General features: G+C 27.9%; 6 protein-coding genes across 6 annotated transcripts; 3 read left to right on the top strand and 3 right to left on the bottom strand.

Moving 5' to 3' along the window:
• Positions 1-1888: 1888 nt before the first annotated feature.
• Positions 1889-5791, top strand: MKS88_005648 (uncharacterized protein; the record flags this gene model as incomplete). Its single annotated transcript, XM_067218930.1, has 5 exons — positions 1889-4271; positions 4607-4747; positions 5086-5243; positions 5558-5618; positions 5736-5791. The coding sequence occupies 5 exons, from the start codon at positions 1889-1891 to the stop codon at positions 5789-5791; spliced, it is 2799 nt and encodes a 932-aa protein (XP_067070856.1).
• A 777-nt stretch (positions 5792-6568) lies between these two features.
• On the bottom strand, positions 6569-8692 carry MKS88_005647 (small subunit rRNA processing factor; the record flags this gene model as incomplete). The annotated part of the gene is made up of 2 exons (XM_067218929.1): positions 6569-6815; positions 7440-8692. 2 exons carry the CDS (start codon positions 8690-8692, stop codon positions 6569-6571), a joined length of 1500 nt encoding a protein of 499 aa, XP_067070855.1.
• A 1124-nt stretch (positions 8693-9816) lies between these two features.
• Positions 9817-10559, top strand: MKS88_005646 (rRNA-processing protein; the record flags this gene model as incomplete). The annotated part of the gene is made up of 2 exons (XM_067218927.1): positions 9817-10392; positions 10473-10559. The coding sequence occupies 2 exons, from the start codon at positions 9817-9819 to the stop codon at positions 10557-10559; spliced, it is 663 nt and encodes a 220-aa protein (XP_067070854.1).
• A 522-nt stretch (positions 10560-11081) lies between these two features.
• Positions 11082-12795, bottom strand: MKS88_005645 (uncharacterized protein; the record flags this gene model as incomplete). Its single annotated transcript, XM_067218926.1, has 3 exons — positions 11082-11132; positions 11419-11638; positions 12053-12795. 3 exons carry the CDS (start codon positions 12793-12795, stop codon positions 11082-11084), a joined length of 1014 nt encoding a protein of 337 aa, XP_067070853.1.
• A 3703-nt stretch (positions 12796-16498) lies between these two features.
• MKS88_005644 (DNA-binding protein) lies at positions 16499-20506 on the top strand (the record flags this gene model as incomplete). Its single annotated transcript, XM_067218925.1, has 1 exon — positions 16499-20506. One exon carries the CDS (start codon positions 16499-16501, stop codon positions 20504-20506), a length of 4008 nt encoding a protein of 1335 aa, XP_067070852.1.
• A 370-nt stretch (positions 20507-20876) lies between these two features.
• MKS88_005643 (isoleucine--tRNA ligase) lies at positions 20877-27280 on the bottom strand (the record flags this gene model as incomplete). Its single annotated transcript, XM_067218924.1, has 5 exons — positions 20877-20964; positions 21414-23327; positions 23504-25362; positions 25523-26534; positions 26892-27280. 5 exons carry the CDS (start codon positions 27278-27280, stop codon positions 20877-20879), a joined length of 5262 nt encoding a protein of 1753 aa, XP_067070851.1.
• Positions 27281-27348: the final 68 nt, after the last annotated feature.

Genomic DNA, 27348 nt, shown 5'->3' with positions numbered 1-27348 from the left:
TTCCCTTTTTTTTTTTTTTTAAAAGGTGCAGACTTTCCTCTTTGTTCGTTTCTTTTCCGCTCTGTGCTGTGCTGCAAATTTCTGCTTAATCAAAAGCACATTAACCCTTTTTTAAATCGCGAATGTCGTTAGATATACATAAACAGCGTATCTGCAATAAACAACGATTAAGTAGCTGTTCATGTAATACTGCTTGTATGTAGGGTTGTTTTACTTTTATAAAAATAAAAAAATAAAAAATAAATAACAGAGAAGACATGCAAGCCTGTACAAATGTATAAATATTTACATATATGTACATGTACATATTCAGTTCTTCCTGTGATATATAAATATATCATATATAAAAATGGCAATTCAGCGCATTAATAATCTATAACAATTAAGGATATCAACGGTACGAATAAGGAATAATAAATGTTCTTATGAAAACACGTAAAACGATATTTTATAAAAATGCACACTTCATCCTTCTCATTATATAAATTCATCATCTTAAAAAAGGAAGAAATTAATTTTATTTTCCTTCTATGGAATGTTGTCTACTGGAAAATGCAATAAATATATATATACAGCAGAAGTAACAAATAAAGTACATTGTCATTTGTGAATATAACAAATATGCGTATATGTCAACATATATATGTATATATATATATATATACTAATGCGTACGCAGTGAACAGAAGCACATTTACTTCATCCTTTTGTTACACTCCTACGGAGGGAGTTAACAAAAAATATAGCAATGTGTACATAATCATTTTAAAAAAAATTGCAATATTTTTTTTACGTTGTTTTGTCTTGAAATTTTTTTTGTCATGCTGTGTATTAATTATGACGTTTACCCCGGCATAAAAAAAAATTTAAAAGAATGATCTTTAAAATAAACAACAAAAAGACCAAAAGAACATGCTCATATTTTCTTACTCATTTCTTTCTTTTTTTTTAATCCATCAAAAAAAAAAAAAAATTAATTAATTAAATATTTTGCCTTATATATATATATATATATATATATATTATATATATAATTATAAAAAAAAAAAAAGAAAAAAGAAAAGCGCATTTTATATTGTGCAGTACTGCATATCCGTGAACGTACTAATTTAGTGCAGACTGGGTTACTAAATGACCGTTACATTTCGTGTATTAATTTTTTCTTTTTTTTCTTATCTCATTTTTTTTTTTTTTTTTCTTTTTACTGTTTAATGATGAAATGTAACGTAAGAACAGCGCAGTTCCGATAACACGTTTTAAATAAAAATCAACTGCTTGTTTCACTCTGAAATAAATTGTAATTACAGTGCTAACATCATTACGATGCAAGCATAAATATATGCTTACATAAACTTATACATAAACTTATACATAAATAAATATATACATATACATATATATATATATATATATAAATGTATGTGCATGCATATGTAGCAAGCACTGCACGTATTTTCCAAGAAATATTGTAATGTAAAAAAAAAAAAAAAAAAGCATTAAATAATGACATATAGCTCAAGGGGAGAAAAAGTAATATATATATATATATATATATATATATATATATATATATGTACTTGTAGCACTCCATATGAATTTGCAATAATTTAATTAGCTGTAAGTTGCAAGAGAAAATGTTCGCAGGGGAAGTACAATAAGAAATATGATATGTATAACTGACCCCTATACAAATATCCCTTTTTTCGTGCAGTTTTATTTTATTTTATTTTATTTTTTTTATACCAATTTATCACTATTTGAACATAATATTAACGAGATACATAATATATATGTAAGTCTGAGTACAGCAGCTTTTTTGTTAATATATATATGCATACTCGTTTGAGCATATAAACTCGCATACATGGGCATGTAGAACGTACGAACAATGGATAAGGCTCACTATTTGAATAAAAACAAAATGAGCAAAGATGATAGCAGTAACGATTTAGATAATTCTGATTACCAATCGAACAATGAAGATGATACAAGTGATCTTGAAGATTTACCAGAATTTGAAAGAGAGCTAATATTAGCAAAGAGGCATGAAGAATATATGATAAAAAAACATAGGCGAATTTTACTAAAAAATATAAGTATTGATGCCAATGCAGAGGAGGCTTTTAGTAATGCCAATGATGACCGTAATAACAATAATGAGCATAATGACAACAATAACAATGATAACAATAATAACAATAGTACCAATAATAACAATAGTACCAATAATAACAATAGTACCAATAATAACAATAGTACCAATAATAACAATAGTACCAATAATAACAATAGTACCAATAATAACAATAGTACCAATAATAACAATAGTACCAATAATAACAATGGTACTGCCTTAAATAGAAAGGGGACTGCAAATAACAAAGCATTACATTTGAAAAATAAAAAAAAAATTACTGCAGCCATAGACAAAGCGGAGGAAGCAGACGCAGCAAATATAAAAGCGGTAGATGCTAGTAAAAAACAAAACAGAACAATTACAGATACAGCTGCAGGTACAACTGCAACTACAGCAGTAACGAAAGCAACTAAGAGCAGTAGGGCTAGTAAGGGCAGTAAGAATGACGAGGAAGAGGACGAGAACAATATTGGGGGAAGCAACTTAAGAAAAAGTATGGTCCCTCCCTTATTTCCTCAAGATGAAGAGGGGAAAAAAATAGTAAAGCTAGTAAAGGATGGTGAAAAATATGATAAAAATATGCATGAATATATAACTAATAAAAAAGATATACATACAGAGGAGGGAAACAAAGCCGACAGTAATTACACATATGAATATTCGTCTGAATCGCGTTCAGACATTTCTTATCACCAAGAGAAAAATAAAAAACAGAAAAAAATGACAAAAGATGCAGTTATAGATGAAAATAAAAGTACGAAAATTAATAATAATTATTATGTAGATAATACAATATCTTCTTATGATAAAAAAAAATATTCTTTAGAAACAAGCAGAAATGACCATATGTTAGAGGAGAGTAAAAGCAAGAATAAATGGAAAGATGAAAAATATGATAAAAATGAAAAGAGTGTAAAAAATGACAAAAAACGCACTAAGTTTCTTTTCAGTGACAATGGAGAAGATTTAACTAAAAGGAAGAAACATGTACAAAGAAGAGAATCAGTTGAGAACAGAAAAAGTTCAGGTATTGTTAAGACGGTCGACTATGGCAAAGATGACGATGGCCATGGTGTTCATAAGGATGATGAAATAATAAAAAATCGTGAAAGAAGTGTTCATCGCATAGTTTCAAATGATCAGAACAAAAAAGTATATGAGAATTCAAATGATATTATAAACAATATAGGAAAGAGTGATATATTTTCAAAAGAACTAGAAACACCTGAACGATTAATACATATATACAAAGAAGAAAAAAAAATTAAATTAGATATTTATAAATATATGAGTTATGAAATTATAACGTATTTTCAATTAAAAAAAACCTTTCTACTTGATATGAGTGAACATATTAATTTTGCTTATTATGTAATAGGGCATATGATAAAAATAGTTGATATGTTTGCACTGACAGAAGTTACACACGTTTTAAAAAATTATCATAATTATAAAAATAATACAAATCATCAAGAAATGAGTAAAGACAATTCATTGAATAAAAAAAAAAATTTTTTCTTTATAACAAATGTTATTAAAAGTGAAAAAAATTATTTTTGCGTTGATAGATATACGAATATAAAATTTGAAATAGCGCATTTAGAAAATTTGGCAGATTTCCATTTTTTTAAGAAAATGAAAAAATTAATGAATCAAAATAAAAAGGTGTCTATCAATGAGTTAAGTACAGAAAAAAGTTATACAACATACATATGTGACCTTAACAACATATCTGATCAGAAATTTACAGTTGATGAATATAATTTTATAAAATTATTTTCCATAGATTTGGAAATTTTAAAAAATTTCCATCTTTTTTTGAAAGAAAAAATTGAAGATTTGAAAAATTTTCATTATACAGAGAAACAAATACAAGACTTAGTAGAAATGAAAAAAAAAAAAAGCTTTCATGAAATTTTCACAAATAATAAAAATATTGATACCTTACCCATATCTCGTATAACTGTGCAGAGAGAAATCTGTTCTATTTTACACGAAATAGACACATTAACTTATGCAAAAAAAAGAATACATCCCCATGATAATACCGGAAATTTGTCCAAATTGAATCATCAAATTGAGTTATTAACGAAGAAGAAGGACATTCTGCGGGAGCAACTGGAAAAAGCGAGAAGTATTTTTTTTTGCCATCGCGTGCTTTCACTTATATGTTGTGCGCGAACACATTTTGTTATTCGTTCCTACTTATGAGCAATTCTTATATGTATATATATGCGTATTTGAAAATGTAAATATATGTATTTATAAATATGTATATATGTATGTATTTATAAATATGTATATATGTATGTATTTATAAATATGTATATATGTATGTATTTATAAATATGTATATATGTATGTATTTATAAATATTTACGTATGCATGTATGTATGTATTTTTAAACATATTTATACGTAATTATAAATATACGTGTGTGAATTTCTTTTTTTTTTTTCTTTGGCTAGCTAATATCTTATCAGCAAAAAGTCGGGAATATTTTGCACAAGAAAAAGAAAAAAATGTATTGAAGGAAAAATCGATAAAGGCTTATGTGAACTCATCACTAACGGACGAATTTCCTGACAAATTTGTGAACAAATTTCTGGGTACGCATATGCTCACACATGGGCGTTTATGGTTGTATATTTTTATGTGTGTACATGTGAGTGCATACATTTGTATATATTTATATGTGTGCATACATACGCGAAATAAAAACAGAGATCGGAATAAGAAGTAGCTGACAAGTGCATAACACATAAGCGCAATGAAGTTACGTGATGCTCTTATCTAGTGAACGAATGAAGATCTTCGTCTCTACATGTGTGTTTTCGTGCATATGTACATATATGTAAATATATATATATATATATACATGCACACATCAACATACATAGTGTTCATGTTTTTTTTTTTTTTTTTTTTTTGAACTGCGAACATACAGGAATAGAAGAAAAGAGCGTAGCAAATTTGATAAATTACATAAGTGAAGAGAAAAGGAATTTTAACAATTTTATAACTAGTAAGTTTGTTGAATTACCTATTGACGTTCACAACAAAATTGTGCATCATTTTCTTCTTGGAGGAATTCAAAGTAGTCAGGTGAGAAATTCAGAAGGAGCAAAAAGCGAGATAGTTCTTCTGCAATCGTATTCGCCCAACTATATTTATACATGCAGATACATTTGCATCCATATACATTTACGTGAATATGTATATGTACGGGCACACGCATATAAGTGCCGTATATATATGTACATATAATAATGACCTGAACATATGTTCCCTTCCCCGAATTTTTATGAATGTTCAGAAAATTCTGAACATCATTTTTAAAATTAGCTTTGTATGAACGTACATGTTTCCTGATTATTCCTTCCAATTTAAAGTGTATTAATTTTTTTTTTTTTTTTTAGGTTTATTTTGATGAAAATATAAATATAAATAAGAGAGAGGATGAACATGACCTTTTCGGAGGTAATTGAAAAGGAACATTTGTATCATTTTATATATATTTTATATTTCTAGTCAAATTTTGAACACATATTTTATTTTATCTTTTCCTTTTTTTTTTTTGTTTTTATTTTGCTTTAGTTAATATTACCAAACACGTAACCACATTTGATGAAGTAAAAAAAAATTATAAATAATGAACAGGAGTAGACAAGTAAAACAATGTGTAATTATGAAAAAAAGAAAAAAAAATTGATAGGCAGTGTTTACCATTAATATATACGTGTAAGGGCATAAAAAAGCAAAAAAAAATACATAAAAGTACATAAAAAAAACATAAACAAAAAAAAAAGTATTTTATGAAAACTGTTAATCGTCACAGCTTAAGAGACTATGTTTTTTTTTTTTTTTTTTTCCGTTTTATTTGTTGTTCGTTTGTTAATTAGATATTTTTATCGCAGTATCTGATTATCTGTTTATCCGTTCATCTGCTTATCCGTTCATCTGCTTATCTGTTCATTTATTCATCTGCTCATCTGTTCATCTGTTCATCTGCTTATCCGTTCATCTGCTTATCTGTTCATTTATTCATCTGCTCATCTGCTCATCTGCTCATCTGCTCATCTGCTCATCTGCTCATCTGTTCATCTGTTCATCTGCTCATCTGTTCATCTGTTCATCTGTTCATCTGTTCATCTGTTCATCTCCTGATTTGATTTTATTTTTTTAATTTTTTTGTCTTTCGTTTTTTCCGTATCTCATTTATATAAAAGACCATCTTTGGAGCTCTACCTTTGTACATTTTGTCATTTTCCCAAACTTTAGTCCACCTTTTTCCGTTTTGTAATTTTTCGTCGTTTCACGTCTTTTTGTTAATGTTACTAGGGCAGTGTACTCCCTCCATTGTCAATTACATCTCGTGTATTACTAGAACTCAGTGTGAAAATCAATCTTTTTGAAATCCTTTTTAATTGTTAATTTAAAAAGTGAGTTAATTTTGAGCAAATCGTAATAGCTGACAATTTCAAATCAGACAATCGAACAAAATAGTCTAAAGAAAAATTCTCACTCTCTTTTTTCTTCATCATTTCAATGAAATAACTTAAGTCATGCATGTTCGATAAGGACAAAAAAAAGGAATAATCATTATTTGTTTCTATGATCTTCTCTGAAAACTTTTTAATATCTGTTGGAAAGCCCTTATTTGATATCCCCACACAGCTAAAAAAGTAATAAAATAAAATAATAAAATAATAAAATAATAAAATAAAAAAATAAAATAATATAATAATATAATAATATAATAAAATAATAAAATAATAAAATAATATAATAATATAATAATATAATAATATAATAATAAAATAATAAAATAATAAAATAATATAATAAAATAATAAAATAATAAAATAATATAATAAAATAATAAAATAATAAAATAAAATAATAGTAAAATAAATATAAGTTTAAGGGGAAGGGAAACCGAAACGGATATACATTGAGAAGGGTAACACAAATGAATAAGGCAAAAAAAACGTCAAAAAATTGACAAAAAATTATCAAAGTAATTTTCTCAATTTTTTCGTTCAAAAGACTTAAACGACCGCTGTACTAAGCAGTAACTCCATTCACATCCGCAAAGAGACTACACAGACACACACACATAGACAAATAGATACTTTAATAGACGTATATATGGGTACAGATACATGCGCACGCTTGTACAAACGCGCGAGTTAACTCATATTCAAGGTCACTACAACATAAAACGTCCACACTGTCGTCCATGGTGTATATTTATATTTGTTTTTATTTTTTTTTTATTTTATTATTTTTTTTTTTTACACTGAAGACCCCACATAGTAGTTGATCGGGCGGTGGGTAATACTCATTAAGGGCTTCTTATCATTATCTGTTACTACTCTATTTTTCAAAAGCTGTAACATAATTTTTTTAAAGACCATGAAATTTCTTGGCACACGAAATGAAGGAGATACATAAATTAATAATCCCCTAATTGTATGAATATAAATTTGTAATTTTTTTTTTTTATTTATAACACTATCTCTTAAGCTTAAAAGTGTAAAGAATAAAATATCAAGTCTTAAATTATCTTGTTTATTTTTTATCATTTCCATTTTTTTTTCTAAATTTTTCTTTTCTTTATTATTTTTTGTAATTTCTATTAACCTTTCCACACTCTTTAATTTTTTTTCAAACAAAGACATATGATCATCTGCGTTGATTATATAACTTTTGTTATTTATGCTTGTTACACCTAAGGGGGAAAATAATAAAAAAATTTTATACATCTTTTTTCCTTCATCATTATTTAAATCCTCCTTCACATCTTCTCTTTTTATGTTAACATCATTATCCTGTTTACAATTTTTCATTACATTTATGTACTCATCATAACTTATGTACTCTCCGCCATACTTGACATTATTATTTTCTTTCCCCTTCAAATTTTCATCTGGGTCGTCAACAGGGGTATCATCTGGGTCGTCAACAAGGGTATCATCTAGGGTATCAAGAAGGGCATCATCAGGAGTACCTAAATTTTCGTTTTCGCTCGACGCGGAACTGTTATTGTTGTAGATATAAAAATCGTTCCCACGGTCAACAGCATCGTAGTCTGAGTAAATATCAACATCATCATTTAAATCACCACTGTACCTAGTGCAGCCGTTCGCTGTATAACCTCTATCTGCCAGTTGAACATAGTTGTTATTGTTATCTACTCTGCAAGGTACTCCTATTTTTTCGCTGCTATTTTTTGTAAAATGTATTTTTGCATCCCTTCCTTTAAAGATCGTAGAGCGATTGCTATAACTGCTGTTATAACGACTGCAGTTTTTGTTCCTATTTCGGCTGCAATTTGTATCAAACGTGCGCGTGTTCCTCTTCCGCTTCAGAGATATATCCGTGCCATAAGTCGCTACTGTTGTATGCTCTTTCCCTTCGTTCCCTTTCTGTTCATTTAAATTATTAGTATTCTTCCGAATCCTTTTTACCTCGTCATTTTTAGCCCCCTTCGTTTTCACTTTAACGCATTTCCCCTTTTTTAAACACTGCTCCTTTTTCCTCTCTACCATTCTATAGAGAGATTTTTTTGCATAAATTTTTTGTATATATTTTATTCTATGTGTACATAAATATATATGTATATCTTTTTTTTTTTTCTTTTTTTCCTACTCATCAAAAATGATGATACAAGCAGTAATAATGCAATAATGTTTAAGGCATATTTGCTGCGCTATATTTCATCATATGTATAAGAAAAGAAAAAAAAAAAAAAAAAAAAAAGAGGAAAAGAAACAGAAAAAACGGAAAAAATTGAGAAAATAAAACATATAAAATATAAAAAAAAAAAAAAAAGCAGAAAAATAAAATAAGAAAAATCAGAAAAATCCGAAAAATAAGAAAAATCCGAAAAAGCAAAAAAGAATTCTGCGTTGCGCAATTATTTCGTTTAAAAAAAATGTAAGCCCGACACAACTAGTTACTGAAAATCTTTTCCGAACATGTAGTAAAAAATAAAAGTACTTTTATCATGTGAAAAATAAAAAAATAAAAAAATGTTTATAAAACATACCTGTTTACGTAATAAATGTAGGAATATTCATAAGTATTCGCTTTAATGCTTGTTCCTACTACTTGGAAGTATACCAGGCATTATATTCAAGCGTTGCATATTTATCCCTACTCGTTTTGTAACTTTGCGAAAATAATTCAAAAATGGGAAAAACCTTTTTTCGGCATCGTATATCACATATTCAATGTAATATATAACAACGCGCGCACATTATTCATTCATATAAACATACGTACATGTATAATACATGAATTTTTGCTCCTGAAATATATGTATATATATATATATGTATATATATATATGTATTTATATATTCTTTACAATGTAAGCTTGGGAAAAGGACAATGAAGATAATTTTACTCTACAAATGTGAAAGGAATAATGAAGAATTTTTTACCAACAAATGATGGATGAAACACAATTTCGGAAGCAACAATCTAATATCTACTAACAAAATATGATATATTGTGACTTCACGTGTAAAACAGTTTTTTCTTCTTTTTCTTCCCGTTTCTGCTTTTTTTTTTTTTTTTTTTTTTTTATTCTCGTGTTTGACCCCAATATAGCACTAACTATTGCACTTACTATTGCACATATTATTGCACATATAATTCTCCCATCAATATGAAGAAGAAAATTTTATTCCAAAGTAAAAGGTACACGAAGAACAAAAACTACCTAAGGAAAAAAAGAAAATATTACAATGACCAGAAGTTTCTGCGTAAATATAAAAAGAAGATACAACCAAATGAGACTAAAACGGAATTGGTTAATAGCGACCCGATTAAAAACTTTTTCTTTACACCTAGTGCGGTAGAACACAAACAGGAAAAGGTAAAAGAGGAACAAAAGGAAAAGGAAATGGAAGAACCTCATGAGTTGCTGGAGGAACAAATAGCAGAGAGCCAAAATAAAACAAGATCATATGGCAGTGGTAACAAAAAAACAGAATGGGCATATAACAATAAGGAAATTATCCTACTTGGACAACAGAAACATAACATGAAACAAAAAACAAAGAAAAAATCTGCATATATTAAGGAACTTAACATTACTGAAATGAAAAAGAAAGAAAAAGAATTATCTGTAAAAGAGAAAGAAGCTGCTATTTTGAAAAGTGAAAAAGAACGAACACAAAAAAAATTAATGAGATTTCAAAAGTTTATAAAACTGAACCAAAAAACAAGCAGGGGTCAACCGGTAATGAAAAATATTATCAGCCACTTGCTGAAAAAAATTTAAATTTTGTAAATAAGTTCTCCGTGAAAGCGGGAAAATAGGAACAGACGGATGAGGAGGAAGAGGAGGAAGAAGTAGAAGTAGAAGAAGAGGAAGAAGAAGTAGAAGAAGAGGAAGAGGAAGAATAACGATAAAAAAAAAAAAAGACAGATTGACAAACAAAATGACTAGAGGGACAAACCTTTTTAGTTACTTTCCTCTTCCCCTCTTTTTTGTGTCCATCTTATTCGTGTTTGCTTATTTTTTAAAGTTTTGTTTTAGTTATCCATTTCGATTCTACGTATTGACATCTGCTGTATCTTCACTCTCCTACTCTGCGTGCTGAACAGCTGTAGTGGTGACTGAGATGGCAAGAACTTTTAAAACTTGAGTGTGATATAAGCAAATGTATATACATATATATGCATGTTTATACTCATGCATGTTTACATATATACGTATGAATTTTGTGGTACTTATTTGACGGACGTCCAAAAGTTGTTATCGTACGACTAGTTGAACTGTAATTTACACTTTTTTTTGTTTATTTCAATTTTTTATTTTAAAAAAAAAAAAAAAAAAAAAAACATTATGACAATATACAAACATAAATTATTTTTAATTAAAATAAAAATAAAAAGTATTCTGTGCAAATAAATATTACACACAAATTAGCTATTCATTAAATCGTACGATGGATTGAAATTGCAAATTTTTATAAACTACCAAAGGAAAGAAGAAAAGTAAAAAAAAAAAAAAAAAAATAATAAATAAAATAAAATACACGCGTTCAGTGTTTTTCAGGTCCATTTTATTAGCAACAAGCACAAACATACAAACATTTAAATATACATGTATACATATCTATTCATACGCACGTATATATTTACATATAAATGCACGTAATTCTCGATATATAATTCCTCCTTATCTAGACTCTTCCATCATACCGTTTTCGCTTCAAGTCTTGCACATTTATTTCGCGCTTTATTCCTCCCCCTTCTTTACCCCTTTATTTTTTTTTTTTTTTTTTTTTTTTTTAACACTTTTTCTGATGTTCGTCCCATTCTTCCTCTGTTCAGACTTTTTTAACTCGCGTTCCCACTTAAGCATCTTCATTTTCTTTAACTCCACATTTTCTTTTTTATTTAAATTTTTTGTAGATAAGCTTTCCATTTTTATTACTCCCCCCTCGCTTATATATATGATGGGTACTATGAAAACCTTCCTGAAAAAAAGAGAGGTAATAAAAATACATATCCATAAATGAAAAAAAGGAAAAGCAAAATAATGGAAAAACGATAGGAGAAACAAAAAAAAAAAAAAAAAAAAAAAAAAAAAATAATAATAATAATAATAATAATAATAATTTTTTAAACATAAACATAATTATTTCTAATCATTACATAAATGCTGCTTGCGGTTAAGCAGCAGACTCAAGAGCTCTCCTGCACGTACTCAGTTACACATGTAACTTTGAAATGTCATTTAAGCTTACATTTCCATATATAGTTTTTTTGTTTTATTTTGTTAATTTTTGCCTAATTATATTTCATTTCATTTCATTTCTTTTTTTTTTTTTTTTTTTTTTTTTTTCTCTTTTGCTTCACTGTATCTCATTTGCTTCTTATTTTTTGTTAACCTCAAAAAGGATCGTAGCTCTAAGTTGTTGGTCGCCAGGAAAAATTTCTTTTCATTATTGTTTTTTACAAGGTCGATTATACATTTCATGGAATCTGAAAGTTCATTACTCTCTCCCCTTTTGTTATCCTCCCCATGGTCTTCGCATATGTTAGAGTCATTTGGTTGGTTATGTCCACCTCCTTTTGTATTGTCCACATTCTCTATATTATTTTTCACCTTATATACTTGACCGTTTTCTATTCTTTTCTCACTGGTTTTTTCCTGAAGTTGTTCATTCTTTTCATTATTATTTTCCTGATTTGATTTATTCTCCTTCTTGCAAATTTGACTCTTGACATTATACAAACTGTCAAAGTTATGCGTAACATTTACTTGATTTTCAAAATAATTTACAGAAAAAATATTACTGCTTTCATTTTTTTTTTTTTTTAAAAAATTATTAACAGAGTCTTTTATATTCTCTTCATTGTGATTACATTTATAATGTGTTAATTTCCTTAATCCATATGCAGTTTCTTCTTGTAGACTTTTTTTTGCATACTGGGATATACACTTAGTAGTCATAAGAAGTAACTGCCTATTTAATAATTTACTTAATTCATCTTTTATGCAAATTTTATGAACAATGCATAATTTAATGAAAGTTTCGTCGATAATTATTTTTAGGGGATCTGACACTTGCAGCAGGGAAATGCACATGGTTAGCTTTTTTTTAAACTCCTTCTTCTTGTCAATTTTCATGTTGACCTAGGAGTATTCTCATATATTCGTACGGATACGTTTGCGCGTGAGGGCATACGTGTATGTGTATGTATCTTGTTTATGCGATATAACCCCTTATTTGGCGCTTACTCACTCTTGGGGAATTTCAGTCGTAGACAAAAATACACACATATGTAATATATTCCGAATGTTATACCTTTATATACACATACATACGTGCACATACAAGTGCACAATTTTCTGCATTTTAGCTATTTTTTCTGAACACTTCTCAGAATTAAAAAAAAATTTCTTAACACATGTACAATTCAGAATTTCCAAGGAAATGCCTTAATTTCACTTCCTTTCAATAATAAAAAAATTTTCGCAAAAAATTAAAATAATTACTTGCTCATATGAAGAAACGAGTTTGGATTTATAGAAATTTTTTTTTTTTTTTTTTTGACCTTATTTGAACTTAATTTAAGCAAAGGGGAAAAGTTCTATTTAATAAAGGAACAATAAAACAATATATATGATATAATGCTACTGTTTATTATTATGTGGTTTAACCTATACATATAATTATAAAAATAAAAAATTTTTAATTGCTCTTTTTTCTTTTTTTTTTTTTTTTTTGAAGCGTTCGAAAAATTTATTTTTGCAACCTTCTTTTTGTTAAATATGAACAGATAAAATTGTCCTTAAAAGAATGGAATTAAATGTTCACTCGCATTTGACGCAGTTATTTTGTAAGCTGACAAACCGTTATATATATATATATATATATACATACGTGCGTATTATATACATACATACATACTTATTTATATTACTTATATTTATATATATATTGCTTACCGTTTAAAATTCCTATAAAAATGCATAGAACGAATAAAAAATTTTTTACGCTTTTTTTTTTATTTATACGTGTTAAATATATTCATCACTTATACATTATATGCATGTATATACGAGTACACGTTTGCATATGAAAGTATATGCAAGTATGTATAATATATATATGCATAAGTATGTATATTAATATATACTTGTATATATTTATGTATGACATATAACTGAAAAAAGGAGAAAAAAAAAAAAAAAAGAATTCTCTCCAAGTTTGAAGAAATAACACAGAATATTAATTTTCAATCTGAACGACAAATAAAAGGATAATAATAAAAGTATGTGGTGATGATAATTTGTAAGATACTGATTAAATAAGAAAAATATTTTTTTTTTTTTTTTTTTTTTCCTTTTTTGCTACTTTATATACTATTTTACATTTTATAGCTATACATTTTATGTTCTGCTGGGTTGACTTATTTTTTGTTATATATATTACGTCACTTCGTATATCATCATTTTTTATTTAGCTTTTTATTTTTTCATTTCTCTTTTTTTTTTTTTCCTTTTATTTTTTCATTTCTCTTTTTTTTTTTTCCTTTTATTTTTTCATTTCTTTTATTATACTTTTTTTATTTCCTTTTGTGAGGGACATCTTTTCCTTGTTTAAAATTGCAACATCCCGAGAAGTTTGAAAAAAAAAAAAATTGGTATTTCGTTATATATATGTATATATATATTCGCGGACATGTATACATATACACATGTATATACATTTGTGTACACAGTTCACGCAAGGTTTTATGAACATGTATTTAAATAGCAAACCCGCTCTCCATTTTTCTGTAAAACTGAAGAAGGGGCGGAAAAAATATTCAAGCGCCTTTTAAAAAATGGGAAAACCGAAAAACACACGTAGTTATTATACGTGTATGCCCATATAAATATGCATACATAAATATGCATATATTATATATATATATATATATATATATATATTTATTTATTTATTTGTTTATATTTATATGATGTAATAATTTGTCGTATGTACATAAAACGCGCATGTTTCCTTTTCCTTTTTTTTATGAAATCCTGTATCACATCAGAAAATCCATTACCAATAATAGCAAATTTTGATCTTTTTTTTTGTCTTTTTTTTATTATGTTTTTATTGTATATGTATCATATCATAAATATTTATTTTATTTTAATCTTTTTTTTTTTTTTCCCGGTTTATATATGAGAAGACTAGCTTTGCTTAAAAAAGTGCAAGCAATGATTTTAGGTCTTCAAAAAAAAGTACACTCACGTTGTATATTTTTCATTTTTATGCTCAGAAAATACTCGCCTTTTTTTTTTTTTAAAAGAAAAAAAAAAATATACATATATATAAAAAAGATATGCACGTATATATGTATATGTATGTATATATAAGAAACCATGATTTAGCCAAACAAATAGCACACATACATTATTTTTATGTGGTGCTGTTATTCTCGACTGCGCACTTATTACTTTCTCTTTTTGCAAAATAAATCATTTGACGCTTACATGCATGTAATATGTACTTATTTGCGTACATACATGCATACTTATATATGTATAAATGCTGTACGGTCGTCTTATATAAACAATTAAGTAGGACCCCGTAGCAATTTATTCTCAACTCAGTAAGCAAAGGAGGATACTAAATTTTTTTTTTTTTTGCAGAGAACACATAGTATATTTGAAAAAATAAGTACAACCTGATAGCAAATTTTTTTTTTTTTCCTATTTTTTTAATCATTTGAAAAAATGCATTATTAGTATATAATTTTTGTAAATTAAATGTGTACTTCTTTATCAGTTTGTACTTTTTTTTTTTTCTTTTTCTTTTTTATTTTTTTTTGGTAAAATGATTATTTTTAATATACTTTTTTTTTAATTTTTTTTTTTTTGTAATTGTACATTTTAAAATTTTTTTGAATTTTTAACACAATAAATTGAAATAATTGAAAATATTAAAAAAATAAAGCTTATTAATCAAATCGAGCGAACTAAACAAATTAATCAAATCGAGCGAACTAACCAAATTAAGCAAATCGAGCGAACTAAACAAATTAAGCAAATCGAGCAAACTGAACGAATTGAACGAATTTTAAACATTAAATTGAGAAAGTTCATCAAACTAAGAAAATTATGCTATCCAAGCTTGGTAAGCTTGCAAGTCTGGTAGAACTTGTTACTGAAGATATTCCATTTTATCAAACTCACTGAGTTTTAAAAAGCTGGTTAAAGTCAAGCTTATTAAAAGATAAGCTCTATTGACGCATCTCACAAATTTTAAGGAATATAAGCGGAGGAACATCCAAAGTAACACTAGGAAAAACTATTGGAAAATCAAACGGACGAAGTATCAAGCAAACCAAGAACCAAACCGATCAAGCACCAAACTAACCTGGTAACTTAATACATTTATACGGTCGAAGAAAAGAGAAATCAAAACTGTCCAAGGACCTAAGTGCGTTTTTCAACTCAAGTAAGAAAATCCAGAGCCTAAAATATTTAATATAAGTTTACTGGTGCAATTGTTTAATGCTGAAACACTTTAGAGGAGTAACGGTAACAGAGTACTACATAAGATAAAGTACAGAAAAGTCCATTATATTTATGTAAGTATAGAAAATTAATACAAAAAAGAAGAAAGGTTGAAGGGTTAAGAAGAATACATATACCGAGGAGAACGCCTTATTAAGCGAATTTTATATATAATCATTAATTAAGCTTACTTTAGAAAAAAAAAAAAAATAAAACGACAATAATAAAACGACAATAATAAAACGGCAATAATAAAATAAAGCAAGCCAAGCCAAAGCTGTATATATTACCGAACTCCCACGGAGCGAACTTCTGCATGGAATGTTACAAAGTGGTTGATAGTTACAATAACGAAGAGAATAGAAGTTTATTAAATAAATTAAACATCAACATAACAGTAGTTAACTACTTAGAAATGGATAATCATCAAATTAACAATACAAGGGACGAAGAAGACGAAGACAAGAACATTTCATTTCAATGTGACGTTAATAAAAAGGGGTTTAGGAAGATTTATGAAAATGTAGTTACTCAGGAAGACTTCGGTACATGCAATTTAAATACGAACCATTTAAAAACGTGTACCAATATTAATACCATGGGAGATCATTCTGATTCTGTAAATACTTTCGTACATGTAGAGAATGATAAAAGAAGTAATAACTGTTCTAATTGTGATGAAAGTATTATTAATAATAAAATTTACAAAGACGACATAACAGAAAACTACTCCAATGATATAAGAAACCAAATGAATAGATCTATTAGTGGAAGCAATTTAAATGATAACGTTAATAATGAAAAAGTGGCAGAATGTATGGACAAAATGAGCAAGTGTGGACATGTGGAAGAGGTATCTCCTTTAGTTTCTGAACAGAATGGAGGTAATAATAATGATAATAATATTAGCAATAGTGGAAGTGGAAGTGGCAAGACGGCCATGGAAACTGTTGAGGCTAACGAAAACATCAACATAATACAAAACATTTTATACGAATCAAAAGAGTTATTACCAGATGATGGGGGAAAAAATGAACATGCAATAAAATGCAATAAAAATATGAACAATTCAGAAAATGCACAAGAAATGGTGGCAGATTTAGTGAATCCTGATACAAACATAAAAAATCAAATAAGCATTCCAGAGGAACATACAACTGCGATAAATGATCATTTGGAGGAAAAAAATGAAGAGGAGGAGAAAATCGAAAAAAAGAATAAAAATGATAAAAAAGGGAAAAAAGAAAACATATTAATGCTTCCGTCAAATGCATTCTTAAGAAATGTAGTTACCAAAAAATCAGCCAACATGAAAAATAGTATACACAATCAGAATCTAACTAATGTAAACTCAATCACACTGGAGTCTTCACATACTATAGGAACTATGAACAATAATAGAACTAGCGATTTCACCAACCTTAGTGGAAACATCTACGGGAGAGTTGGTATTATCAATGAGAATACTAACAACTGCATTACAGACGTGGATAAAAGAGCTGAACCCTTGAGTTACGATGATACAAATGACAATAACATAGCTGAGGAAGATTTAAATTTCATTTACTCCCTTATAGGTGATGAGTTAACCAAATGTGAAAAATATGATAAAGAAATAAAGAGAGTAAAGAACGAGATGATTTGTATGTATAACAATGACCCAACTCGATTGTTAACTCTAGGACATTGTTTATCAAAAATAAAATCAAATAAGAAGTTAATAGAAGTTTTGTTTTATATTTTAGTAAATAATAAATTGATCAATATGAATTGCCATTTACAAAGTAACGAAATAGAAATGGTTCCAACTTATTTAAGTTATGACCGTGTTCATAATATTCATAAAAAATGGAGAGATAATTACCAAACTACTTCTTTGGACTTAAAAAAAAAAAGATATCGTGATAGCTCCAGTGAAAAAAATTTTGCATTATTAGGTGATACTCCAGTTAAGTTAAGTAGTAGGAGGAAGGGATGCAATGAAAATATTGTCGATGTAGGTACGAATAAGGGATCAATTTTGAAAGAGGAGCAAATGACAGAGTTAGATAATGCCATTAGTCTAAGTAACGAATACGATCATATCAACCGAAATGATGATAAACATCTAAGTAACACCAACTTGCCACTTTACTATAACGGAAGGAATATATATCCAAATTCAAATAGGAAAATAGGAAAAAAGGAAAATGGAAATGATAAGAAGTGGCATACTGTTTCTCTAAAGGGTAAGTCATCATCCAACAATGACAACAAGAATGTAGACATTATGGATAACACATATATCAATAGAGATAATTCGTCTGAACTTGTAAAGAACAATTTGTTGAGGCAAGAAGAGGAAAATATATTATTAAAAGGAATGGCTAACAACATAGACGATAATAAAAACAGATTTGCTGGAGGTGATAAGATGAACCTTTTTGAGAGTAAGGATAACTTGGATTCGTACAGTAAGGTTACCTGTGTAAATAATAGAAACAGTGAAAACTGTGAAATAAACAATTGCACCTACGAATGGTTAGAAAAAAATTTAAGTGAGGAACAAAAAGAAAAACAAACTGCTGTATATAATGAAGGAAATAAGAAGATACAATGGAGTAATAATGAAGAAGGGAACGACTTGACAAAGAAGGAAGATAGGCGTAAACTGTATAAATGTGTTAGCTGTGATAAAATATGTACATATGTATACTATATACTGAAACCTAATAATTTAAAAAAGATTTCTTATGGAGTTTTAGATAAGTGTATATGGTGCAGTAATTGCTACAACTCGAGTAAGTATCCAAATATTCTAAACTCTTCGAATTTTGTTAAGGTAAATATACCATTTAATTTTTTAGATAGTGATTGGAGTATAACAGAAACCGAAAAATTAATCGATGCTGTCTGTAAATATAAAAATGATTGGGAAAAAATTAGTGAATATGTTCAATCAAAAACACCATATGATTGTATTTATAAGTTCATTTCTATGCCTTTATCAAACCCTTATTTTGATTTAGATAACCTTTTAAACATTAACGATATTTCTTTTAGCACATATAAACAAAACAATACACTCCTATCTCTTCTTTCATTTATTTGCAATCATATTAGTCCCTATATAGGAGCATATGCTGCTAAAAAAATAGTAGATCTTATTTTGGAAAAACAGAAAAACGCAATCCTTCGAAACGAAAGTGAGAGGAGGAAAAAGAAGGAAACAAAAGAACACCTTAAGGAACAAGAGAGTTACATTAAGGAACGGGAGGGTTACATTAAGGAACAAGAGGGTTACATTAAGGAACAAGAGGGTTACATTAAGGAACAAGAGGGTTACATTAAGGAACAAGATGATCAACTTAAGCAAGAAACAGAAGACGATGTCAAATTAAAAAGTAAGGAAGAAGTTGAAACGTCCCTAGATGAACAATCGAACAGGATAGGAGACAAGGAGAGTAATGAACCGAATAACACTAGTGGTGAACGTGGGAAAAAACAAAATGATACACGTACACAAAATGGTGAAGATAAAGCCTTATATAATATCATTGCCAACTCACGGCAATACAGTAAAAACGAAATTTTACCTTTACATGAACATAAGGATATTGGCGGGCATGAACAGATGAAGGGCAGTAATGCCCCCATAAGCTCAGGGAATGACACAGAGGATTACAAGTGCAATGAGGGCAATGAGGGCAATGAGGGCAATGATGGTAGTGATGGAAGTGATGGAAGTGATGGAGAGGTTGGTCATAATGGTGATAATATAGATGCAGAAAACGAAATACGTATGTATTCCCCCTTTGGCTGTAGTAGTGGTGGTAATAATAAATATGAAGAAGAAGATAGCGCAAATAATGATCATATAGGGAATAGCAGCGATAATAATGGCAATAATAATGATGGTAATAACAACAACAATGATGGTAATAACAACAACAATGATGGTAATGACAACAATAAAGAGAGCAGTAATAGCTGGGATAAAAAAGAAGATGAAAACGTAAATAATGATCCTGATTTTGTACCACTTAATTTTGAAAGTGTCCTAAATGATAACCCTCCTTCCACGTACATTTTAAAAGAAGCGGACATGCAAGAAATTCATAATACAGTTATCGATGCATCGAAAAAAAGAGCTAAGGAATTAGCTGAGCTAGAAAAACATAATATAAAAAAATTATTAAGAGAACTCGTACTATTAAAAACGAGAAAAGTTAAGTTAAAATTAAAACAATATCAGTATCTTCAGAATTATTTTGAAATTCAAAACCAGTTAATGGAAAGAAAAAGAGCGCGGCTCAATGTGAATAAAGAAACGCCAACACCATAACCTGCGTACTCTTGCATATTACAAAGTCGTTCTTACTAATTTTGTCATTTTGTTTTATATATAATATTTTACTTTACATGCATTTTAGTATTTTATATGTATTTTGTTATTTTATTTATTTATTTAATCTTTTTATTTTTTTGCCCCCTTTTTAAGCATATTATTTTTATATTCAGTGTAGTGCGTAGTGTTAATAGTATAAACACACATATGTATATATATATATATGTGCACATATATTAGCAACGAGTTTCCTGCGTTATATTGTGTAGCCAGCCTTTTCAATGTAATTACTGCAATAAAAAAAAAAGCTTTTAAAATTTAAAACAGCGTCAAATGAAATTAAAATACATAAAAATTGAAAAAAAAATTAGTTATAATACGACTTAATAACATCAAGGCACCTTGGGCAAAAGAATTCTCCTTCAAACGAGTGCACCGTACCGTACATCCAGCACCTGTGTGCAAATTTGTAAGAAAAAAAAAAATAAGATAAAATAAAAAAACAATATATATATAAATAAATAAAATGAGATAAAATAAAACGAAGTAAAAATAAAATAAATAAATAAATAAGAAAAAATAAAACAAAGTAAAAATAAAAAAAAATTATGAACGGTTAATAAAATATAAACGGAAATACGTTTTAAAGGCTTGAAATGGGTAAGCATGCGCAGAAAATAAGAAAAAAAATATGAACAGTTAATAAATGATGAACAGAATATTTTTAAAAATTTAGAGTAGTAAAGAGCAATTAGGGAACGGAAAATGGAAAAAAATTGAATAAACAAATGAGCAAATGTACAAATAAATGAGAAAAAGCATAAATTGATTAAAAAATGTACAAACAAATGGGCAAATGTACAAATACTTTAGCACACGTAAAAATACATGAATATGTAAGTACCTGGAACACCTCTTGGACTCGGATTTCTTTATCCCTATATTAATGTAAGCATGTTTGGTACTTTCATCAAAATTTATCAAGTCTTCGAAATTCTGTTTTTGGCCTGTTTGAAAAAAATCGCCTACATTTTTTTTCGCCTCCTCATTATGCTTACTATAACACAATGGTATTTTATACGTTTTATATTTTGTGTCTACCTTTTGTATATACATTAATTTGTCACATATAAATATGTTAGATACATTAAATAGAAAACGCAGATCATCATAATTATTAAAAGCTGCCAATGGGTCATGTGTTTTTAAAAAGGATCTTAACAAACTAATTAAATCGTTATCTTCAGAATAAATGTAAACTAATGCTTGTAATGAATTTGCCACGTGGGCCCTCAGCTGTTTATGAATGTAGTATTTTATTAAAAATAAAATATCTAAATTTATTTCTTTATAATTGTGAAACATCGGAAATGGAAGTAAAAAGATGGATTTCGCCTTTTTCTTACCATCCTTTTGTTCAACATTCTGTTCAACATTCTGTTCAACATTCTGTTCAACGTTCTGTTTAAAATTCTGTTCAACATCTTGACTTACAATTTTCTTCACAGTCGTACCATTTTTTTTATCAGCTTTGCCATTTTTTAAACTGTGAAGCGTGCTATATACATCTTCGCACAAATGTGGTGTTATAGGAGATAGTATTTTCAAAATGTCAATCAAAATTTTATAAAAAATGATTTGGCAGTTTTTTCTGTTTATCGAATCCTTTTTATGTATATACAGTCTGTCCTTACTATAATCTATATATATGGCTAAATCTCTATATATAAAATTTAACATATATTTAATAAGTAATTGTAACTGAAATTTATTATAAGCCTTTAACGAATGCTTAATTAGCTTATCTTTTTTATATAATATAAACTTGTCCATAATTTGAATTTCGCTAAATTTTAATTTTTTATCAGCAAAATTTAAATCATATATATTGTTCAATAAAAATTTTAGTGTGTTATATATTTTTAAGTATACATATTTATTTATATTCTCTAGTATATCGTAACTAATCGATATATTTCTGTTTACAAAATTCTTACAGCATAACCACAGTCGAACGATATCTGCGTTAAAGCTTTTACCAATGTCATTCTTTTTCTCTCTTTTTTTTGTTACACCAGAGCACTTGTCATAATTATCATTATGGTTGTTCTTATCCTTATGGTCATTATTGTTATCACTATCCCTATCATCATCATTTTCATTGTGCTTATCATTGATATGATTGTCATCAATTTCATCATTTTCACTGTTGATATAATTTCCATATTTTTCATTCATGTCAACAATTTTGGCAGTGCTGTTTTTGCAATATTTATCCCCCAGTATATGATTTGCCTCCTTTTCTGCCTTGCACATCTGGCTGTTATGTTTGTCCCTCTCATCACTACAGTTCCTATTTCTATAATTTGTAGCTCCTTTTTCATTTGTTCCCTCCGTCTGTTCTTCAACAAAGGTGGAATTATTCGAATTATGCGAATTACTAGAATTATTCGAGTTATGCGAATTACTAGAATTATTCGAGTTATGCGAATTACTAGAATTATTCGAGTTATGCGAATTACTAGAATTATTCGAGTTATGCGAATTACTAGAATTATCCGACTTATTAGAACTATTTGCACTGTTTGAATGTTTTACAAATACTATTTTTTTCCCGCTTCCTTGTCCGAATAACTCTCTTGGTGATATAACGTTATTTAAACTTTTGCTCATTTTAATGTTATTCCTATCAACTACATAATTATGAACAATGACATTTTTAATAGGCAAATAATTCTTCCAACAAGTAACTTTCTCTTTTTTCCCTTTTATTAAATTTAAAGTAAAATAAATAAAGAAGAAGGACTGAAACCACCCTCTGATTTGATCTATTCCTTCACAGCATAAATGTATATATAAATCTTTTTTGAAAAAAAATTTTTTTTTTTTTTTTTTTTTTCATTATTTAAGAAAATTATATCATAAAAATTTTTTAATTTAAAATAGTTGTCTTTATTTTGTATTTGTTTCAATACCCATTTAAACATTTTCGACGGGTCAAATGTTTTCTTTTTTTCCATAATATTTTTAAGTAAAGCATTTTCCCTCGAATTAACTGAATGGTAGAAGCGGCTATTCGTTTTCATAATTTCCTCGTATATATTATATATATTAAATGGAAAACAGCTATTATCCGTACTGTTCCTCTTGTTTGTTTTACATTTTTGTAGAGACCATTTTTTTTTTCCATCAAGTTTACTGGGGTATGTTCCTCCCCTTTTTAGGGATAAAATAATTTTTTTAAAATAGTTATTGAATAAAATATGCTTACACATGTACAAACTGTATAGATACGAAATGGACGAATCAAACCATACATCCATTATTTGTTCATTAAATTTTATTTTCTGATCCTTTTTTATATGTATATCTTTTAAAGGTATATTTAATCCCCAATATTTTTGTCTACTTATACACCATTCATTTCGATCTTTAATAGTTTTTATTAAACTGTTTTTCACATTTTTATTTACAAAATTTATCTTTTTAATATTTTTAAAAAATATATTTTTTTTTATTTTCTCTATGTCCACATATATTTGCAGCAAAGATTTGATGTGCACACTGGTATGAGATCTCCAGTCATATGTATATGAATGTTCATAAGGAAAATAAAAAAGAATATTATCATAAAAAGAGTAAAAAAATAATAAATGAATATCCTGTTGATTAATATTTATTTTATCCATCTCCTCTAATCTTTTTTGTATTAAATTATACCGATCCGTATCTTCATACTGTTGAATAAAATGATTATTCCTTTTACAATTATTTGTAATAATTTCTTTATATTCATTCTTCAAATCGTCATTTTCATCCATTACATTTTGATTAATCACATCAAACGAAAAGTTGTTCTTTTCTTCCTCCTTCTTTGCATTGCCAGAAATATTTGGCACATTTTTGCTGCACTTTTTGAAAATGTTTATTTTCTCTTCTGAATTATCCTGAACGCGTTCAGGCGAAAGCCTTCCAGCCATTCGTACTTCGCTATGGAGATTACCATAGCTAGTTCCGTGGTGGGAGCCACCTCTGTCTAAATCACTGATATGCCCCCCTTTAATATCCTCATAGTACGACTCGTCTAAATAAACCTTTTTCAACTCATTATTTCTGTAATACACGTTGTAATCGGTAAATCCGTGCGATGGAGCTACATGCACAATGCCTGACCCGAAAGATTCTTCAATCTCATTTGTTGAAAGAAACACAAAATTATTTTCTTGCTTGTTAATAAAATTAAGGTATGTGCACGAGGTGAAGTTATTGCCCTTGAGTATAGTAATAGTTTTTACTTCGATTATTTTCTCTTTTTTAGAATAATATTTCTTTAAATAATCATAAAAAGTGTCAAACGACTTGTCACTTATAAGAAAAAAAAGACACTGTAAATTTTCAAATTTTATTTTTATAATTCTGTATAAATATTCCTTATGTATTAACAAACATTTATTGTTAAAAATGGTATGCATTTGCGTTGTGAAAACTAATATTTTAAGACTTGACTTTAATTTATTTATTATTTTATTTTTTAACCTGCACAAGTAATAATTTATGTCACTATTAGTATTGGTAAGATTTTTTTTAAAACCCATATATTCCATAATAGAGTGAAAATTGGTCAAGTAAAATTGTGTTTCTTCTTCATTCAGTTGAATAATTTCTTTAATTAATTTATTTTCTTTGTACTCTTTTAAAATGTGTAACACTATTTTATCTCCTATATTCATGAAGCTATAAAAAAAATAAAAAGAATTGCTCGTCCTTTTTTTGTAAATTATTTCGCTATCCGAGAGCACTGTCTTTGTTGCATAGCTATGGTATATTGGTCTGTTGCTCATGTAAATGTATTTCTGTAAAAATGGGCAAAAAAAAAAGAAAAAAGAAAAGAAAAGAAAAGGAAGAATACATAGGTGAATAAATGGATAAACTAAATAGATAAATGAACGAATTAACGCACGAACGAATGAACAAAACGGATGGGAAGGTAAAATTCCCCGCTTGGATAATTACGTGCTTTAAAAGGCTCTGGAAAACTTTATACTGCATTTGTTCATACAGTTTGTAGAAGGTTACATACGAGTATTTCCAATGACCCCATATTCCATATGAAACTAAGGACATGAACTGTTCATTAATAAAATAAGAAGAGTATAATTTACACAAATTTTTAAAGTAATTTATCTTCTTTTGTAGAGCATTATCCCTCCGAATGCAATCCACTTTATGGTATAAACTGCGCATTAAGGGGATTTGTTCTTGCTGTTGCTGCCGCTTTTCCTGCCGTTTCTGTTCGTTTTCATTTATTATTTTTTTTTTTTTCCCCAGCTGTTTACTCAACTGGAGTAAGGCGCTGGTATCTGCATTAAGAATAATTCTCCCACAAATACAATTTTTTAATGAATACGTATCTAAATTTAAATCATCAACTTTGCTTATTTTTAGTAATTTCATTACGTTGTATTCAATAGGTAGACCATGGGTGTCAAAACCATGTATTAACATTACTACATAATTTTTTAATAAAAGAAATTTTAAATATATATCTTTTATTATCTTATTTAATACATGTCCAATGTGTATATCGTTATTTGCATATGGGGGTCCATCATGTATAATTTTTATTTTTTTACGTACTTTATCATACAGTTTGAGTATAATCTTTGTAGTGTTTTTCTCTATATACATTTTCTTTTCATTCGTATCATTTATTATTAGATCTAACTTGTTCTTATACTTGTAGTTATTCTCCTCATTTTTGTAGTTCCCTTTTTTTACGTACTCACGTGAAATATATTGCATGAGACTAGCTTCTTTTTTTAAATTAGTTGTAATTTTAATCTGTTTAAACAAATTGTTTATTAATGTTTCTTCTCTACTCTCAAACAAGCTCCCTCCATTCTCTATGGATTTTATTTCATTCATTTTATTTTTCTTGTCATCGTATACACATTTTTTTACATTTATCAAATTTCTCTTCTCGTACACCCCTTCACTGTGCCAAAAATGCTGAACATATTTTTGCCTAAAAAAAAAAAAATATAGTCAATATTTGCATGAACAGGGAAAAAGTGAGTCTACGCATATACTCTCTGTTTTACGCCTAATTATATGCTCGTATATGTATATATATATATATATAGTTATATGCATACATGTATATATATTTATGTGTTTGTATATACGTAGGGGACGCATTCCGCAGATTAACAAAAGAACAAGATAAACGGTAAAGAACGAATGAATAAAAAAGGGAAGTTCTGCTTTTGGTGATTCATGTATATGTATGCACGGATGTTAGCATATGCCACGCTATGTAAAGAAATGGATCTCCATTCTTAGTCTTCTCTATTTCGTTTTATTTTTTCGACTTTTTTATCACCTGTCAAAGCTGTTGTACGTTGTTGGGAGCAGTTGGACGGGTAAGTTTATCGACTTTTTAATTACATCTTTAATAAAGTTTTTACATTCGTTTTTATGTTCGTTTTTACATTCGTTTTTATGTTCGTTTTTGTGTTCGTTTTTATGCTCGTTTTTACGCTCGTTTTTACGCTCGTTTTTACGCTCGTTTAGTTTATTTACATGTTCGGATTTACATTTTGTAGTATTTATAAACTGTGTTAATTTTACATTTTTCCTAGGAAATGAGAATTCGTTTTTATAAAATAAAACAGAATTCTTTTTTTTAATAAATAAAGACGTGTATTTATTATATGATAGTATTTCGAATACAAGAAATATTATTACAGCAAATTTTGCATTTTCAATCATTTTAACATTTCTTGAGGCATCATATGCACGTGTAAGCAAATAAACATACATATACATGGGCATGTACA

The sequence above is a fragment of the Plasmodium brasilianum genome, chromosome 14 (genome assembly GCF_023973825.1).
Source record: "Plasmodium brasilianum strain Bolivian I chromosome 14, whole genome shotgun sequence".
NCBI lineage: Eukaryota > Apicomplexa > Aconoidasida > Haemosporida > Plasmodiidae > Plasmodium > Plasmodium brasilianum.
The sequence above is the reverse complement of the archived record's forward strand: the minus strand, read 5'-3'. Positions and strand labels throughout refer to the sequence as shown.